The 19836-nt window shown below is 50.0% G+C and overlaps 1 protein-coding gene across 1 annotated transcript in view; it reads right to left on the bottom strand.

Annotated features, from left to right (window-relative positions):
• Nucleotides 1-19836, bottom strand: part of RIMBP2 (RIMS binding protein 2) — a 52852-nt gene that overhangs the window by 8081 nt on the left and 24935 nt on the right. Inside the window, exons 8-16 of the mRNA XM_056504597.1 lie at nucleotides 19519-19595; nucleotides 18700-18809; nucleotides 16226-16999; nucleotides 13743-13894; nucleotides 12204-12659; nucleotides 8396-8536; nucleotides 7736-7894; nucleotides 1216-1318; nucleotides 362-546 (exon numbers count right to left, since the gene is read on the bottom strand). Coding sequence (XP_056360572.1) covers nucleotides 362-546; nucleotides 1216-1318; nucleotides 7736-7894; nucleotides 8396-8536; nucleotides 12204-12659; nucleotides 13743-13894; nucleotides 16226-16999; nucleotides 18700-18809; nucleotides 19519-19595 — 2157 coding nt within the window. The remainder of the gene's footprint in view (nucleotides 1-361; nucleotides 547-1215; nucleotides 1319-7735; nucleotides 7895-8395; nucleotides 8537-12203; nucleotides 12660-13742; nucleotides 13895-16225; nucleotides 17000-18699; nucleotides 18810-19518; nucleotides 19596-19836) is intronic.

Genomic DNA, 19836 nt, shown 5'->3' with positions numbered 1-19836 from the left:
AATTTTAAAAGATGACTTAAGGTATTAAAAAAAATACCTGAGTGAAAAGCACATCCTAGCAGAGGAAAATAAACCCTTAAACAAGTTCTTTTTCTTTGGCATAAACCATGTAACATGTGGGGCTGGTGCCAATGCACATGGGGAGCTTCAGAGTCACAACTCTGGGCTTAACCTAAATCTTTAATTAAGACTTTAATTAACTTTGAGATTTTTGCCCAGTTTGTGATTTAGCCATTAGCACAAGGCATTGATCACCATGTCCAGTGAGATCTGCAGCCTGAACTCTGCAGGGAAACCCTGGATTCTGACCACAGAGGGGACCCTGCTGTGCAATTGTCACTGTTTGCTCTTTCCCTCCCACCTTGATGATCTGTCCCTCCTTGAAGGGCAGCTCCTCCTCTGCAGCATCGGGGTTTGGGGACATGGTCAGGGGGTCGTAGTCAAAAAGTGCAACAAATATTCGAGTAGAAAGGTCTTCTGTGCCAGGATCTGTTTCAGATTCTTCATAAATATCTGGAGAAAGATGGTCATGGCCACCGTAGCCATCTGGGAAAGGAAATTCAGAAAGGAGCAATTCAGCAATACAGGTTGGCCTCATCATCCCAATATCCCAGTTAATATTTGACTCATGTTTGGCATTTCAGTGAAAAAAAACCCCAAACCTCACTGCATGTCCTATAAAGCTTAGTGTTATTTGGGTTTTTTCTGTTTGTTTATTTTTGGGATTTTTTTTGTTTGTTTGTTTTTTGGTTTTTTTTTTCCTTAGCGAGTAACTATTTTTAAAAGCAACTTATAAAACCTGCACTGGAAGTTGGGCTGGTTTGCACTGCTCACATAGGAAAGCCATTTTTGTTAGGCTTGCAAGAGTTTGCCATAAATTAATGAAAGAAGTAGTCAGGAGAATGGCAAGGGAGCACAAAATGAAGTTTGATGAGTGGCAGGATCATGGCTGGATGGATGCACATTGACTTCACTGACCACAAAGCAACCTGCCAGCAGATTTCCTCCCAGGTGAGATGCAGGTGTGCCTAAGCTTCAGGAAGTTCAAACAACCTCGGAAATGCGAGGAGAGGCTCCCAGCAGAGCCAGGGCTGGTTCCCACCCTGGTTTTCCAGCAGAGCTGCCCTCAGCCCATTCCCCACCCAAACCAGGAGCAGCCTGGCTGCACACACAAGCTCCTGCCGTGTTTCCTGGGATTCCCCTGGCAGGACTGACCCATGGGAGGGAGCAGCAGCGCCCGAGCCCTCGGTGCCCCCGCGCTGCCCTGGCCCGACCTGGCCCTGTCCGGCCGTCCTGCCGAGGCTGGCTTCCCCAAGAGCTGCAAAACACAACAGAGAGAGCAGGCTGTGAGTGCCAGGCTGGCAGCCTCGTGGGCACACGGCAGGGCACTCACCAGCCCGTCACAACCCGAGGCACAAGCTCTAAAGGCAACTAAACTTAGTTTTTAACTGAAAGGTTAGCTGAAAAGTGGCACTGCTGCCTGGCAGACCTGCGAAAGGAAAAACAAAAAAAAAAATGGTTCCCTGGTTTATGGCAGAGTTTTGTAACCAGCAGTCACACATCACAACAAAAAGAAAAGAAAAGAATAGTTTTTGAAATATTCTTTTGCCTTTGTCGTTGCTGCTAAGGTGGCGTTTGAGTGTCCCTAAGAGTGGCACGGGCTGTGCAGGTGGGGCTGCCCTGGCAGGGCACAGCTGCAGTGCCAGCCCTGCAGATCCCCTGTGCAGCAGGAAGGGCACAGCTGCAGTGCCAGCCCTGCAGATCCCCCTGCACCAGGGATGGAGACACTGCCCTGGGCACAGCTGACCCTGCTCGGTGCAGAAACTGCAAACAAACACTGCAGGCACTGCAGAAACTGCAAACACTGCAGACACTGCAGGCACTGCAAACATTGGAAACCCTGCAGAAAACTGCAGACACTGCAACCAAACACTGCAGATATTGCAGACACTGCAAATACTGCAGACACTGCAGGCACTGCAGGCACTGCAGAAACTGCAACCAAACACTGCAGACACTGCAGAAACTGCAAACAAACACTGCAGACACTGCAAACATTGCTGAAACTGCAGACATTGCAGACACTGCAAACAAACCCTGCAGAAACTACAGACACTGCAGAGAAACACTGCAGACACTGCAGGCATTGCAGACACTGCAAACACTGCAGAACCTGCAAACAAACACTGCAGATATTGTAAACACTGCAGATATTGCAGAAACTGCAAACACTGCAGGCACTGCAAACATTGGAAACCCTGCAGAAAACTGCAGATATTTCAGACACTGCAAACACTGCAGACACACACTGCAGACATTGCAGACATTGCAGAAACTGCAGAGGAAACCCTGCAGACCCTGCAGACCCTGCGAACATTGCAGATATTGCAGACACTGCAGACAAACCCTGCAGGCACTGCAGACATTGCAAACACTGCAGGCACTGCGAACATTGCAGATATTGCAGACACTGCAGACAAACCCTGCAGGCACTGCAGGCACTGCAGACATTGCAAACACTGCAGACACTGCAGACATTGCAGACAAACACTGCAGACACTGCAGGCACTGCGAACATTGCAGATATTGCAGACACTGCAGACAAACACTGCAGGCACTGCAGGCACTGCAGACATTGCAGACATTGCAAACACTGCAGGCACTGCGAACATTGCAGACACTGCAAACCCTGCAAACACTGCAGACCCTGCAGAGGAAACCCTGCAGACCCTGCAAGCCCTGCCTGCTCCCCCTGCAGGGCTCCCCAGAGCTCCCCAGACTCGTCCTGCAGCCCCTGCACTGGCCCCCCCGGGCACAGCGCTGCTGCAGCAGTGCAGGGACGGTTTCAGCTCCAGGAGCAGCAGCTGCTCCCCATGGGTGGCACCAGGCAGGCTGCACTCTGGGCTGCTGCAGGCAGGGTAAAGGACTGGCTCTGGTCCCTGGGTGTGTCCCCACACCTGGAGGCTCCTCTGGACATGAAGGGGCAGCAGTGCGAGCGGGCAGGGCGCTGCAGAGTCCGGGCAGGCTGGGAGCGCCCTGGGCTCCTTTGGAAGAGCTCTGTGCCTGCATCCTCCTGCTGAGATGCAGTCTGCAACTTCAAAGGCAAGAAGAGATGGTCCAGAAAGGACAGCAGAGCAGTGACAGCGCAGAGATAAGGCAGAAAATGGAAATGATGAAGCTGTGACTCCACAGATCTGGGTCACTGTCACACTGGGGGAGAATCTTGGTTCTTGTCTTGAGATGTTCCATGATAAAGAGCATATCCTGAAAATTCTGGGAATGAGATGAATAAAAAAAACATGATGAAATGAATTCCTTGACAATAATAATAACAAAAAAAAAAAAAAATAAAAAATACCAATGAAACATTTCTCCAGTTAAAAATGGAGCCTTTTTTTTGTTTTGTTTTTTTTTGGTTTTTTTTTTAGCAACATTTAGATGGGCAAAATAAAGAAAAGCAATCTTTTGGAAAAATTATAGTTCAGCTAACCCTTAATTAAAATTTAGATTCAGTTGTCCTTTAATAAAAGCAGCCATTATTGTAATTTGTTCTGGGGTAAAATCATTGCAAAGCAAATTAATCTGATTTCAGCATGACACAAAAGAGGACCATAAACGAAAATGCAGAGTAATAAACCAAAATGAATGGGGAAAAAGAAAAAAAGAAGGGGGAAAATGTAGCAGATGGGTCCAAAGGATGGACTTTAAAAATCAATTTGGGGAAAGAAAAGAAAAAAGATAAAAAAGAATACAAAAAGAAAGAAGAACAAAAAGAGGATAAGGAGAGCAGAGTGATTTGGCAAGCAGACGTTAGAAGAAGAGAGCTCACACACCAGAGGGTCTCTGTGGGGAGGCTGTGCTGCCCCAGGCCCGGAGCAGCCCCTGGCCGCCCCCAGCCCGGGCTGGCCCCGCTCTCTGCGGGGCTCCCCCGGCCCCCCGAAATCCTCCTGCACGCTGCTCTGCCGGGTCAGGGTCCTCCTGCGGGCCAGCCCGGCCCGGGAGCCCCTCCTGGGGCCAGGGGGCTGCGGGGGCTGCGGGGGCTGCTCCTCTTCCTCAGTGCCAGCTGTGTGTCTGACCCTGGGCCGGGGCTGTTCCTCACAGCCAGCTGTGAGTCTGACCCTGAGCCGGGGCTGTTCCTCAGTGCCAGGTGTGAGTCTGACCCTGGGCCAGGGCTGCTCCTCTTCCTCACTGCCAGGTGTGAGTCTGACCCTGAGCCGGGGCTGCTCCTCTTCCTCACTGCCAGCTGTGTGTCTGACCCTGGGCCAGGGCTGTTCCTCACTGCCAGCTGTGTGTCTGACCCTGGGCCAGGGCTGCTCCTCTTCCTCACTGCCAGCTGTGTGTCTGACCCTGGGCCGGGGCTGCTCCTCTTCCTCACTGCCAGCTGTGTGTCTGACCCTGGGCCAGGGCTGTTCCTCACTGCCAGGTGTGAGTCTGACCCTGGGCCAGGGCTGCTCCTCTTCCTCACTGCCAGCTGTGTGTCTGACCCTGAGCCGGGGCTGCTCCTCTTCCTCACTGCCAGCTGTGTGTCTGACCCTGGGCCAGGGCTGCTCCTCTTCCTCACTGCCAGCTGTGTGTCTGACCCTGGGCCGGGGCTGCTCCTCTTCCTCAGTGCCAGCTGTGTGTCTGACCCTGAGCCGGGGCTGCTCCTCTTCCTCAGTGCCAGCTGTGAGTCTGCAGTTGTGCCAGGGCTGCTCCTCGGTGCCAGGTGTGTGTGTGAAACTGTGCCAGGGCTGTTCCTCCGTGCCCCTCTGGGCTCTGGCACTGCTCCAGGGCTGTTCCTCTTCCTCGCTGCCCCACTGCGGTCCGGGGCTGTGCCAGGGCTGCTCATCCTCGCTGCCAGGGGTGAGTCTGGAATTGTGCCAGGGCTGCTCCTCTCTGTCCCACTGGTGTCTGACCCCAAACTGGGGCTCCTCTTCCTCTCTGCCCCACTGATATCTGACCCCAATCCGTGGTTTCTCCTCCTCTCTGTCCCATTGATGCCTGACCCCAAACTGGGGCTCCTCTTCTCTGTCCCACTGGTATCTGACCCCAGTCCGTGGTTCCTCTTCTCTATCCCACCGATGTCCGGCCCCAGCCCGCGGCTCCTCCTCGTCGCTGCCGCAGTCCAGCCCGCTGTCGGGGCTCCGGGGCTGTCTGCCCGAGCATCCCCGGCGGTCCGGGGCCGTGTCCCGGGTGCCCGGCGCTGCCCTGCGCTGGCTGCCGTGCCCGGGGCTGTGCTGCCGCCTGCAGCCCCTGCGAGCTCCGCAGCCTCCAGGTACCCTGCGGCTCTTTCTACGGGCCGTACCTAAACCCTGCTTGTGCAGCAGCTCAGAGTGTTCACCGTCCTCTTCAGCCACTTCTGGGATACTGAAAAGCCTCTTACTGTGGTGTGTCTGCTGGGGAAAGTCGGGCTGTTCCCAAAAAGGGGCTTCAGTGCTCTTATTCTTATGGCACTCCTTAAGATTATGTAATGTTAAAAACCAGACAGGGAGCAAAGAGTGTGTGACAAAAATAAAATGGGAGGGAAAAGGGAGAAAAGAAAAATAAAGACAGAATTAGTTTTAGAGCAATGGCAAACGTAAGGCATGCAGCTTGTATAGTGAAAATGATGTCGTGGTTTGAGTGAGGATCTGTGCAAAATAAAGACGTGATTAAGAAGTTGCTGGGTGCAGATGCAGCATGAGAGGCCAGTACAAACAACTGAGTGATGCTCTTAACAAGAATAAACTCCTTCACTAGAAACAGAGTAATGAAAGCCACACACAGGTTCCAGCATGGTGAATGGAACAGCATTAAAACTCCTTCCTTGCCCCATGCCCAACTGCCACCTGATTTTCTTTGTAACCAGAACCCACATCTGGGAATGGCAGCTCTGCCCTGGCAACTTTCCTGCTCTGCATCTTTTCAAGTTTCCTATATAAGCAGTAAATATCCTCAGTCTCCTGTCAGAGGAGAGCTGCTCCACAGCCATCAGCAGAGGAGTTCTGGTTTCCTTTCTAAAATTCTGAAACCTGCACCATTTTCAAAGCTTGGCTTCCAGGGAAAGCCCCTGGGACACAGGCTGCTCCCTGATGTCACCTGTCTGCTCTGCCATCAGATCTCTCATCCTGCCTCATAAAAGCAGTGTTTGGAAAGCAGCCTATGGGTGAAAGTCTCTGTTTATGCCTGAAGCAGGTAAAAACTATCCCAGCCCGGGTAAAATAAGCATTCTGGACATGCAGATACATTTTACAATTTTCCTGTTCCATTTCCACAAACACAGGCTGCTCTGACAAAGAATGCAGAGAGTCCTGGCTGGGCCCTGGGGGGAGGGAAGGGAGCAGGAGGTGCTGGCTCTGCCTGCCAGGGTTTATTGGTTCTGCATCCTGGAGTTCACCTCTCCTTCTGCTTAATGCCCACACCAGGGGCACCCAGGAGCCCCCATAAATAATGACAGATCATCCTGGAGATGCCAGCAACATCTCCCTCTGAGCATTCTAAACTCAGCTGTGCTTTGGACATCATCCCTTTTCAGGCAGAGGGAACTCTCTAAGTTACTTCAGACTGCTTCACTTTTTGTTTTCAAAATGTGTGTAACACCTGTGAAATTTGAGATAAAGCCACAGAAGTGGCAAAAAGATCAGTAGGCATGAGTTATCACAGTTTTGATAGACTTCTAAATCAAGACAAGCCTGCAAACCTTAGCAGGTCAAAAATTATCTCCTACACCAGTTAAAGTTCTGGAACCTTCTCAATATCAGCACTGGTAATACTGATTTAAATCCAAGAAGCAAATACACTTTCTGATGCATAAAGAACAAGAACAGTCTGGGGATTATTCCTTTTGCCAGGGGAAGGGATAGAAGGAGCAAGCAGAAGGATTTGGGTTTCAGCCTTAATGCTGGTGCAGTAATAGAAACACTGATAATTTCCTCTTTTGAAAAAGTACCTGTCTCATTGCAGACAGCATCAGAATAAAAGGACTGAATTTACAGCACATGAAAGCCATCACAAGAATGGTCAGAATTCTTGTGTGCATGAGAAAACAGCACTGATTTTAATTAATTAACAATCTACTGAAAAGAAAAGTTAACCTGTGGGTCTGTGCTTTCTAAGAAAACACAGTTTGTGTAATTGCTAGACACATAAAGAAGCAAATACAATTGACATGTACAAATGTACTATGGCAGATACATTCAGTATTGGTGTGTTTAGTGTCCTGCATGTGCTTCAGTTGTTCTGCTGGAGTTGTCTTTCATGGTGAATATTGCTGTACTAAAGCAGCATTGCTGGAATGTGTTTCCTGCTCTCTCTTGTGATTCCCCAATGCTCACAGCACAAGGAGCTCTGATAAAGCATTGATCAAACAAAGCTGGAACAGCTCCCTTTCTTACAGGACTGCTTCCAGCCTGTGGAAGGGACAGGACTAGCACTGGGTGCTTGGACAAATCACTCAGACAGGAAAAACACGAGCTGTTTTATAAATTTTTACAAATCTCCTTGCTCAGAAACAACTTTTTTTTGGGGTAGCACATGCAGTGTATCTTCCCAGAGACAGGGGGAGGTCCCCAGCTGCAGAGCAGGAATGGCAACTGCAACGACCACATACAGGAAAACACTCGGTCAGTTCAAAGTTTATCAAATAATTAAAAAAAAAAAAAAAAAAAAAAAAAAAAAGAAACAGTAAATGCATTGAAGCTGCCCAGTTCTAGCTGCTATGCCAGAGTGAGGTAATGCCTGGAAGGCCCAAGCTCAGCCTGGAGCCAGCTGCCCTCACCTTGAGCGCGCCGTGCGAGGTGAGGCTCAGGCGCCGCCGGCCGCCCTCCTCCAGCTGCATCTCCGAGTACAGCTCCTCCTCATCCTCCTCCAGGATGTCTGACAGGTCTGAGCCACGGCTGCTCTCCGTGTGGTACTCATCCCCGGGGCAGTAGTGAGCCTGAGGCAGCCAGGGGAAACCTTACTGAGAAACAGTACTGAGAAACTGAGAAACCTTACTGAGAAACACTACTGAGAAACTGAGAAACCTTACTGAGAAATACTACTGAGAAACAGTACTGAGAAACTGAGAAATCTTATTGAGAAACTACTGAGAAACCTTACTGAGAAACCATAATGAAAATCTTACTGAAAAACCTTACTGAAAATCTTACTGAGAAATCCTACTGAGAAACCTTACTGAGAAACTGAGAAACCTTACTGAGGAACATTGCTGAGAGACTCAGAAACTAAGAAAACTTACTGAGAAACCTTACTGAGAAATCCTACTGAAAACCTTTCTGAGAAACCTTACTGGGAAACTGAGAAACCTCACTGAAAACCTTACTGAAAACCTTACTGAGAAATCCTGTGCCAGCAGCACAGCCACAGCCCCGAGAGGGGACAGAGCTCAGAACCCATTTCCTGCTGGACACTGATGCAGCAGAGCCAGGCTACTCACCTGCTTCCCGAGCTCTGACTCCTTCAGGAAATCATCCACCGAGGCTCCCCTTCTCTTCACCTTGGGGGAGTCGTAGCCATCCTCCTCCTCGTCAGAGTAGGGGGCCGTGCTCCTGTCGCTGAACACGCTCCTCCTGTCCAGCTGCGGGGCACAGACAGACAGCTGGGTGTCCCTGCTGCCTGTGGGACATCCTGCACACTGTGGGACATCCTGCACACTGTGGGACATCCTGCACCCTGTGGGACATCCTGCACACTGTGGGACATCCTGCTCCTTATGGGACATCCTGCACACTGTGGGGCATCCTGCTCCTTATGGGACATCCTGCTCCAGGGGCACAGACAGACAGCTGGGTGTCCCTGCTCCCTGTGGGGCATCCTGCTCCTTATGGGACATCCTGCACACTGTGGGGCATCCTGCTCCTTATGGGACATCCTGCTCCAGGGCACAGACAGACAGCTGGGTGTCCCTGCTGCCTGTGGGGCATCCTGCTCCTTATGGGACATCCTGCACACTGTGGGACATCCTGCTCCAGGGCACAGACAGACAGCTGGGTGTCCCTGCTCCCTGTGGGACATCCTGCACCCTGTGGGACAGCCTGCAGTCTGTGGGACATCCTGTTCTATATGGGACATCCTGCACCCTGTGGGACATCCTGCACCCTGTGGGACACCCTGTGCTCCTTGTGGGACACCCTGCACCCTGTGGGACAGCCTGTGCTCCCTGTGGGACATCCTGCTCTATATGGGACATCCTGCACCCTGTGGGACACCCTGCTCCATTTGGGACACCCTGCTCCTTATGGAACACCCTGATCCTTGTGGGACACCCTGCTCCATTTGGGACACCTGCTCCATGTGGGACACCCTGCTCCATTTGGGACACCCTGCTCCATTTGGGACACCCTGCTTCATGTGGGACACCCTGCTCCATTTGGGATACCCTGTTCCATTTGGGACACCCAGCACCCTGTGGGACACCCTGCTCCATTTGGGACACCCTGTTCCATTTGGGACACCCTGTTCCATTTGGGATACCCTGCTCCATATGGGACACCCTGTTCCATTTGGGACACCCTGCTCCATTTGGGACACCCTGTTCCATATGGGACACCCTGCTCCATTTGGGACACCCTGCTCCATTTGGGACACCCTGCTCCTTGTGGGACACCCTGTTCCATTTGGGACACCCTGTTCCCTTTGGGACACCCTGTTCCATTTGGGACACCCTGCTCCTTGTGGGACACCCTGCTCCATTTGGGACACCCTGCTCCCCCTGCTCCCTGCACCCAGGCACCCTCATGGCAAACACCAAGACTCAAGCACACAACATTTAAATGTACTCGTGGTTTAAAGCACTGTTAGCTTCCCTGGCTGGAATCCTTGAGGAGTTTTTCAAGAAGTTTTTGCCTGTTTATCAATTACCTGGTTCTGTGTTTATCAGCTGCCAGCTCTCCTCCCTGCACCCCTCTCCAGATTCTCAGGGCTCTGCAGTCAGAGGCTGCCAGCAGACTCTGGATGATCAAACCACAGCATTTTTGACCCCAATACACACAAAATGCCCCAGAATGAGGCCGTGGGCTCTGCCCTGCCCTGAGGAGCCTCCTGGCCCCAGCAGCTCCTTGTGTTGCTGCCCATCAGCCAGCAGAGGCTGGGCAGGCACACAGCTCCTCCTGCAGCACCTACCACGAGGGAGGAATTCATTCCACAGGGCACTGAACGTGACAAATATCCCTGGCAGAATCTGATTCAATTCAGAATCAATTTGTCTATAAACTTCAGTCCAGATTCATGAATAAAACAGTTCAAGCATCACTTAAACTAATGTAATCAAACATGGTTCAGAGCACATGTTATGTCAGCAGTTTTCCAAACCACAAAAAGCATTTCTGTTCTCTTTTCCTAAATGGTTCTTAAATCAACTCTCACCTCATAGGGTCAAAGAAACCAATTGCCCTTTCTCCCTCTATGACATTCTAGTCTTCTTTATTTATAAACAAAAGGAAGATATATACAGAAGCATACCTATGTATTTATCAGGCCTTATTGATCCACAATTATTCAGGATCTCAAAAGCTGGCTCAATTTACCCACTGTATCAAATGCATCCCAAAACAGGAGCACTCAATAAGTTGGGGCTGCTAAGACATGTGTGAACTGTCAGAATTAATGGAGTTATTTTGGAGACACAATGGGAGACTAAAAACTGGATATAACTGATGACTGCCAGATGAAGGCAGAGATGAAGAGCCAAGAAAATATATGAGATGAGTGACACCTCATCTTGAAAGAAGTAACAGACAGTTGTGAGGAGATTGTGATGAGGAAGTGACTGCCCAGGGCACTGGGAGTATTTAAATATTGCATTTTTGTGTGGGAAACCCACAGCACATTGTCAGGATGCATCCACATCAGCTATGCTGGCCCCAGGGCCCCAGATGTGGGATTTAAATGAACTGATTTCCATTAAATTATCTGAGCCAGTGCAGCCCTGGGCCACAGTGCTGCCCAAACCAGGGCTGTCCCTGGGCAGTGACTCTGCTGGCAGCTCCAGGAGCAGCTGGAATGAAAAGCAGCTGCAAACATGTTGGAAATGAGAAGGGCAAAAGTGTGAAATTCCCTGTGGCTCCATGACAGCAGACACAGGGGGCTTCACAAGCCCAGAGCTCCAGCCCACTGCTCCTCAAGCTATGGATCTCCAGTTTGGCAATGGTCACCTGCTCCCCAAAGCCATGGTGGAAAACCTCTGGTGGCACATGCCTGTCAGAGCTGGTCCAGAGTTTCTCTGCTCTGACCCATGAGCATCATCAGAGACTGAGACCCAGCACCCCACTGCTCACTCTAGACCTGAGCTCTGCCTGGCCCAGGTGGATGCTGGCCCAGCACTGTCTGTGCCTGTGCCTGGTGCTGCCCAGCACTGTCTGTGCCTGTGCTGGTGCTGCCCAGCACTGTCTGTGCCTGTGCTGGTGCTGCCCAGCACTGTCTGTGCTGTGCTGGTGCTGCCCAGCACTGTCTGTGCCTGTGCTGGTGCTGCCCAGCACTGTCTGTGCTGTGCTGGTGCTGCCCAGCTCTGTCTGTGGCTGTGCTGGTGCTGCCCAGCACTGTCTGTGCTGTGCTGGTGCTGCCCAGCTCTGTCTGTGGCTGTACCTGGTGCTGCCCAGCACTGTCTGTGCTGTGCTGGTGCTGCCCAGCACTGTCTGTGGCTGTACCTGGTGCTGCCCAGCACTGTCTGTGCCTGTGCTGGTGCTGCCCAGCTCTGTCTGTGGCTGTACCTGGTGCTGCCCAGCACTGTCTGTGCCTGTGCTGGTGCTGCTCTCAGCAGGGTACTGGCTGTAGTGTCCTGTTCCACCACCTGTTACCTGGAGCAATGATCTCCACACACAACAGTCCATAAATCTCCCCACCTTTAGGCCAGAGGCCAATCAATTTGGAAACGGACTATAAAAAGTGACTTTCCTAAAGAGACTCTGAGATCTCTTTCTCCCCAACGGATTGACGATGCGTCCATCGTCGGACGACCACAAGGATGCTCCTGTCTGTTGGTAGCTACATCCCATCCTTTCTCTGTCACCTTCTCTCCTTTTACTTTGTTTCCTTTACCTCTCTCTCTTTCTCTCCAGCAAAACTGAATTGTTCTCACACAATAAACTGCATTACTGTTTACTGCTGAACAAAACCTGAGTCTTTCACTTTTGTCTTTTGCACCCTGGGGTCGAATGAACCATCACCACTCCCCTCTGGGGTTGAGCAGATCAGGACAGTGCCACAATGACCAGAGCAGCCCAGAAGAGCCTGGAAGGAGTTTTTACCCTGCTGCTCTCTGCCACTCTCTGTGCAGCTTCTCTCGCCATGGCTTTCGCGACGGTGTTGGGGACGGGGGTGCCTTGAGGCTGGGGCAGGATCCTGTTGGGGGACGGGGATCTCCTGCCCTGGAGGGGCCCGTGGAGGCTGGGGGGCTCCAGCATGTGTCCGTGGGCGGGGGACCCCGAGCGAGTCTGCTCCCACTCGTCCCTCCTCACGTGGGGGCCGAAATGGTCTTCTTTGGTTTCTGGGGCTCCGGCACTTGCTAATGGCTTAGATTTGGGAGTTCTGGGGTGAGGGGTTGGAGGCACCAGGAGGTCAGGTGGAATGGCAGCAGCAGCAGAGTCCAGGGACTCCCCCTGTGCAGAGAGCGTCCGCACCGTCACCTCCCTGGCGTCCAGGCTGCGCAGCCTCAGCAGCTCCAGCGGCGAGCCCTCGGCTGCTGGGAGCATCACCTCTGCCACCTGCCAGGGAGAGGAGCCACCGTGAGCAACAAACCTCCTACACCCTCCCCTGTGAGCCCCAAACCCCTGAAACCTCCCATGTGAGCAACAAACCTCCCCTGTGAGCCCCAAAACTCCTGCAGCCTGCCCTCAGCCCCACTGAACACATCCTCCAGAGCCTTCCCAGACTGAGCTGCTGCCAGCACAGAGCCCCCACCAGGCTCCACAGCCCTTACACCACCTGCCTTCCATCCTTCCAACCCTCTGGCCAAATGAGCAAGTTGTGCCCAAAGAGCAGGACAGGCTGCGCTGGCAGCCAGGAGCCCTGCAGGGCTGTGCCACCTTCCCCTGTGTCTTGGGTTGCAATACAGGATGTGGCCAGAAATGTGAATTCTGTCACCATCTGCTGGGTGGGGCAGTGCCCCTGATCTCCTGGCACATACCATCTGCTAATGGGCCATCTTTAAACCAGCTGGGCAATCATCTTTATCTTCCCACAGCCCATCCTCCTCCAGGAGATATCTCCTGTTAATGGCCAGTGAGTCCCAGGGCATGACTGATAAAATTCCATCATCCCACTGGGAGATGCTCCAGCCAGGGGAGGAGCCAAGCCTTTCCTACCCAGATAAAAACTGAGATTTTGGACACCAAGGGACCTTCTTTCCACTGGATTCCAGAGGAAAGCCAGACCTTTGCACATCATCCCTGGAGCTTCAGAGGAAACTGCACCTTCTCCAGGAGCACTGCTCCAGCTGAACCACATCTGCCCCTGCAGGAGGATGCAGCCACCATTGAATGGGACTGTGCCAACACCCTGACTGACTGACGGGTGTCAGCTTGGATTCTGACTCTGGCAGGGTTTGGGATTGTTCTGTGTAATACTGCATTGCTATTTTAATTTTCCTAGTAAAGAACTGTTACTCCTAATTCCCATATCTTTGCCTAAGAACCCCTTAATTTCAAAATTATAATAGATTGGAGGGAGGGGTTTCCATTCTCCATTTCAAAGAGAAGCTGCTGCCTTTACTGGCAGATTCCTGTCCCCAAGCCAGGCCAGCCTGGCAGCTGGGCTCCCTGCAGCAGAGCATGGCAGGAGGGACTCACCCGCTGCCCTTTGGCATACACCCCGTAGCCTGTGACGCTGGCACCGTGGGATGTCCCCGTGGCCGACAGGGCTGGGGGCTTCCAGCACACCTGGAGGGTCCCTGGCGTGGAGCCTGCCCGGACAGCGACGTCCTGGGGTGGAGCTGGAGGACCTAGGAGAGATGGCAGTGGTCACCCCGAGCCCAGAGCAGGGCTGCAGGCTGAAACCCAGCACGTCCACCAGGGCTGAAGGACAGCTGCTCTCAGAGCCTTTTCTGTGCACGGAGCCAAGCACACACCCAGCAACCTCTGGCAGTGTGTCAGTGGAACAGCACACCTAATAGCCCTCCTTAAAGGGCTTTACCTGGCTATAAATAGCTCTACTTTGGCCAGAAAGCCAGAGTAAAAATACCACAGAGGTTATTGGTTCATACATTTTTCAAGCATCCTGTTGTGTTAATTTGACCTGTTAGAGGTGTCAGGAGCAGGGCTCAGCTGCAGAACAGAACACAGACCCTGCTGCTGTGACACTGCTGCTCCCAGTGAGCTAAACACAACCAGTTCCTGCTCATCCACCAAAAAGGCCACAAACTCTCTAACTGTGTGCATGGTACACGTGCTAATGTCACACAAGAGCACTGGCAAACTGCCAGTGCAGGTCACAGGTTTGCTGACACTGAATTTCATCCTTTAATGGACATGGAAATAAAATCATGGTCATGCTCAGGCACAACAGGAAGGTTTTGCCTGTACCATCCCTGCATCTATAAAGTATTTTTATCTTGCAGGTTGAGAGCATGCAAATTGACCTAACACTATTCTGTATTTTGGTTCAGGATTGAATTTCAGCTCTCCTGATCACCCTGTTTTATTGACAGCCAGCATTCCCCATTCAGCAAGGCTGCTCAGCTTACAGGAAGCAGTGCACATGATCTAAGGCAGCACCTTGCCAATGCCAGTGCCATTAATCTGCTCCTGCAGGGGAAGTCACCTTCCCTTCATTCTCCCAAAACTGAGCAATCCCCAGGGAGTCTGTCCCAACCTTCACAGGCTGTGCAGAGAAAGGTTTAATAAACTGCAGTGCCTGAGGCTCAGCATGGTTCTATTTCCTCCCATCATTAACTGGGAAATTATTCCTGATGGTTTTCGATGGGCTTGGTCATCAACATAAATGTTTGTTTGGGAATTCTGCTACGTTTGCTCCTCATGTTTGTTTTTTTTTAACATAAATTAGCTGCAAAAACAGCAGCAGCACCATTGGTCCTGATCCTGTACTTATTTCTGGTTTTAGATCTGAGTGCCCAAGACAGAAATACTTCTATTTTTGTTTAAGCAATTCCATTGCTTTGGTGAATCAAGATGAGTTCAATTGCATGACACACCTCAATGGCAACTCCCATCAGTGACTCCAAATTCATCCTTTCCCTTTGCCCCAGGGACTCTGAAATCAGGCACCAGCCTCTCATCACCCCAACAGTGCTATTTGGTGTTCCTGCACAGCAGGGAAGGGTTGGCTGGTTTCTGCAGAAGAAATGAAGTGGGGAAGGCTCTGGGATGTCTGGCTCTGAGAGCTGAGGCTTCACTGCACTTCAGCTGCTCAGCAGAGAGCAGAGCTCACACCAGAGGGAGATTCAGCACGGGAAGAGCTTGGCCTGGAGCAACCCTCACTCCAAAGGCCCTTCCAAACAGAAAGGTGAATTGAGTTCAGGCCAGCACCCAGGCAGTGCCTCCCAGCTCCCCCAGGACACTTCCCAGTCTGGAACTCCCTCCTCCCAGCACATGGCACAGCAGCACCACCCCAGCCCACTGCAGTGATTCCAGACTGAGGATAAACTGGGAGCTGGCAGAGGTTCACTGAAACTCTACTGGCATCAAAACAGGAGGCACAGAAGCTTCACCCATCCTCCACTCAACCAGCACTGCCCCCTCCACATCTCCTTTTGTAAAAGTCACAAGGAAAGGGTGAGGGAGCAGAGCAGAATTTATTCCTGTTCCTCTCTGGAATCAGCAGGGAGTGAGCAAAGCCCAGCTCAGAGCAGGCTGCTGACCTTTCACTCACCACTTGTACCTGAGTGTCCCCTCCAGGCACCTGGGACACTGAATATTTGAGGGGTCTCCCATTTGGCCATCATTGGATGACCAGGTGAATCTATAATATACTCACAGTTTTCAGGTGCTGTCACACATCCCCAAAATGATCCAAATTGACTACATTATTTCTTCTCTAGTTTTCAACAATACTTCAATTTTCTTGGATAATGGCAAATGACTGACAACACTTACCAACAGTCCTAATGTAAAAGCAGGTGGGAAAAAAACCCTCTTTCTAAAACACAACAAATCTGTTGACTTCACAAATTCAAATCGTACAAAGAAGTTGATTACAGCTTCACAACCAGAATGCATTTACATCTCCTAAACGCTGCGGTGGTGAAAGCATTTTATCTAGCATCTTCAGAGGAATTCAGCTGAGGAGTTTTGGGGTAGGGAGGAAAGCCTCAAACCTGCTGGCAACGTAGAAAACTCCACAAAGGCTTCCTTTTTTTCCCGTTGCTCCAAGGGAAGCTGCCAGGGCATCTGGTGGGGCTTTGCCATGACCTTCACCTTGTAGGCCATGTTGGGCTTCAAATTAAAAAAGTGGTACTTGTAGCTAGCAGCCTTGACGATGTCGAACTCCTCCTCGTTGAGGAAGATGACGTGGCTGTAGTTGCTGTTGGTGGGGAGCCAGGAGAGCTCGGCAGAGATCTGGGTGATGTTGTCCACGCGGAGCTGGGAGGGCGCCACGATGACGTCCTTGCCCACCAGCAAGGTGCACTGCAGCTCGTCGGAGCTGCCCCTGCTGGTGATGCTCTGCACCGAGATGCGGTAGGTGCACGCCGAGATGTTGAGCTTCTCGATCAGCGCCTTGGTGCGGCCGCCCAGCGCCACGTTCAGCCGGATCTCCCTGTCCACCAGCACGTTGTAGCTGCTGACGGTGCCCCAGCCCGGCGGCACCAGGGGCGGCTCCCAGCCCACGATGACACTTTTGGCGAGTTGCTTGATGAGGGTGATTCTGCGGGGGTAAGGCACGATGTCTTCTCCGATCTCGTCGATGTTGATGTCGAGCGCGCCCGCGCCGTTGCTGAGCGCGGGGCCCGGGGGGCTGGCGGCCAGCGCGTCCCCCTGCAGCGCCGGCCCGCCCTGCTCCTGCTCCTGCTCCCTGCCCGCCGCATCGCTGTCCTCAACCAGGTCCACGAAGTTGGACGGGACCAGGCCCCTCTGGCCGTCCAGCAGCTCTCCTGCGGGAAAGAGCAGCGCCGTTAGCGTGGAAACGCAAATCACGGCAGGATGAGCTTCATTAGAATTTATTATAATTATAATTTATTTATTTATTTATTCATATTGTAATTTATTTATTTATTTATTTATGTTATTTATTTATTTATTTATATTTGTATTTTTATTTATTTATTTAATTTTGTATTTATTTTTATTTATATTTGTATTTTTATTTATTTATTTAATTTTGTATTTATTTTTATTTATATTTGTATTTTTATTTATTTATTTAATTTTGTATTTATTTTTTATTTATATTTGTATTTATTTATATTTTTATTTTTTATTTTTTATTTATTTATTTATATTTGTATTTATTTATATTTTTATTTCTATTTATTTTTATTTTTTTATTTTTATTTATTTATTTATATTTGTATTTATTTATATATTTATTTAATTAATTAATTTTGTATTTATTTATTTATTTTTATTTGTGTTTATTTATTTATTTATTTATTTATTTATATTTATCTTTATTGATTTATTTTTATTGATTTATTTTACTTATAATCCGTTATATTTAATTATATTATAATTTATTATTTACCAAGAAGCTCTGGCAATCAGGGCTGCAAACCCCCAGTCTGGATTCCAGATGGACATGTTTTCATACCCTTCCCGTTATGTAACTGTATATTAATGATTAAACCCATATTGTTCTATTGTATACATTGATCTTACCCAAGCATGTATTCTTGTAATTTTCATCAGGACCCCCCCAAACACCCTTTCTCATGATTCTTATTACGATTAAACAATAATTCTATTCAATTACCAAACAATCATCATATTTAACGACCATATTATTTACCATATGATGATTACACAGGTGCAGACAAAGCTCAACATTCATTCCCTGGTTCCCTTTCCCAGCCCTTCCAGACCCAACCTTTCTCTCCACCCCCTGAATCCTTTGTACACAATTCCCATGTTTTAGAAATATTTTAACCCTATGCTATCACCCTGTGTTGCATTTGGGCCATGGGAACAGTGGAAGGAATATAGCAACAAGTTCCTCGGTGCAGAAGAGAAGCAAAAAGCCCTTTATTTAGAGAAACAAATACACTTTTATACAGTAGCTCGTGGAGTGAGCATAGACATCATTTAATTGGTGCAAGGAAGGTAACACCCCTTGTAAACAGGCTTTTATGAAAACAACACGTCTCTCACATATCCAGCAGGGTTTTAATCATTGTTATAATGTTTTCTCTCGTGTTGTCCTTGAGGAGCCTGAGAAAAATCCAAAACTGCTTCCCGGCAGTATCCAATGATGCCCCTGAAGGAGAACACCTCTTCCATGGCAGTGGGCAAGATAAGGGCCAGGGGATGAGAGAAAACACATCAACAACATCCCCAGTTTGGGAACAGAAGGGCTTATTAAGGGAAATACAGAACTGCCAGCAAGCTTTTTTGTCAACCTCAATCTTGCCAGCAGGAAGAGCTGACACTATAAAATATCTTATAATTAGCTCTGCCTGCAAGGAGCGGCTTTGCTGGTGCAGAAACTCTCTTAATTAACACCACGGCGATCCAGCTAATTTTAGCAGCCGATTTAGGAGCAGACGCAGGGAAGGATTTGGGGCGCGCCTGCCAGGGGAGCCGATTCCAGCCTGAACTAGCACCGATTCAGGGATTAAGTGAATGAAGCGAGAAATACCTTCGTAGAAGCCATCCTCGTCCATGTCCCCGTACACGTACAGGTATTTTCCTGCCGTCAGAGGGAGCTCAGCCTCCGGGTTCTCGTTGGGTCCATCGAAGGGGTTGTAGCTGCGGGCACAGGTAGCTCTGCTCAGCACGGGCTGCAGCCCCTGGGGCACTGCCCTTGCTCCCCTCCTGGCACACCCGGGCAGTTTGTGCCTCCCTCTGCCCCCAAACCCCGTCCCTGCCTGCGGGATTCAGCCAGACACTCCTCACCCAGGGCTCCTGGAAAGTGCTGGCCAGAATTCTCTGTGACTTTTGGAGTGGATTAAAGCTAACTCAGTTTTGGGGGTTTTGTCCAGTCACTGTGTTCAATTTTACATTCCTTTTACACAAATTCAATAAACTTCTACAGAGGCAAGGTAAAAGAAGACAAAACCAGTGAGCTACATCAAAAAGCTGCTGAGAGACAAAAATCACAAATCTATCTCTATCCTGCTAGTCACTGAAATTTTTGTCATGACACTTCTTCGTGCCTGAAATTTTAATTAAAGCAGTGATGGACTTCAGATCTTTTCTTGCTGGAAAAAGTGACTGTTAAGGACAGAGTGAGAGCTGCTCTCCAGGCAGGAGGCACCATTTAATCTGATTCAGGCACTGCAGGACAGGGATGCAGAGGGGTGGGAGAGCCAGGCTGGGCTCAGCTCCCCTGAGAGCCCAGGCACTGCTCTGCTGCCCAGAACATCCATCCCACAACCAGGGCATGGAGCAGGGAAGCCAGACCTGATGGTGAATATTCCTGATATTTATTGTAGCTGGAATGGGATGGGTGTCCTACCTGTAACGGGCAATGCAAAGATGGACTTTCCCAGAATATCTCTGCTTTGAGGTATTGGAATTCTGATCATTATCCATCTGTGGAGGGAGGGGAGAGAAAAGAGAACGTGGTTACCAAAAAAAAAAAAAAAAAAAGAGAAGAATGAAGATTTCCTGACAGGTGATATAAATCAGTGAGCACACAATATCAAGGAAAAAATAATTAAATTCTAGCATGGAACATCAACACAGACTCTGCCCATTTATCTCTTTCTTAGAGGTTTTGAAGTGAGGGATGAACTTCACTTACTGCACAGTTTTCTGTGAGCCATTTAAGAAA

This window comes from Oenanthe melanoleuca, chromosome 15, assembly GCF_029582105.1.
Source record: "Oenanthe melanoleuca isolate GR-GAL-2019-014 chromosome 15, OMel1.0, whole genome shotgun sequence".
NCBI lineage: Eukaryota > Metazoa > Chordata > Aves > Passeriformes > Muscicapidae > Oenanthe > Oenanthe melanoleuca.
Note: the sequence above shows the minus strand (reverse complement) of the source record. Positions and strands in the feature narration are given on the sequence as shown.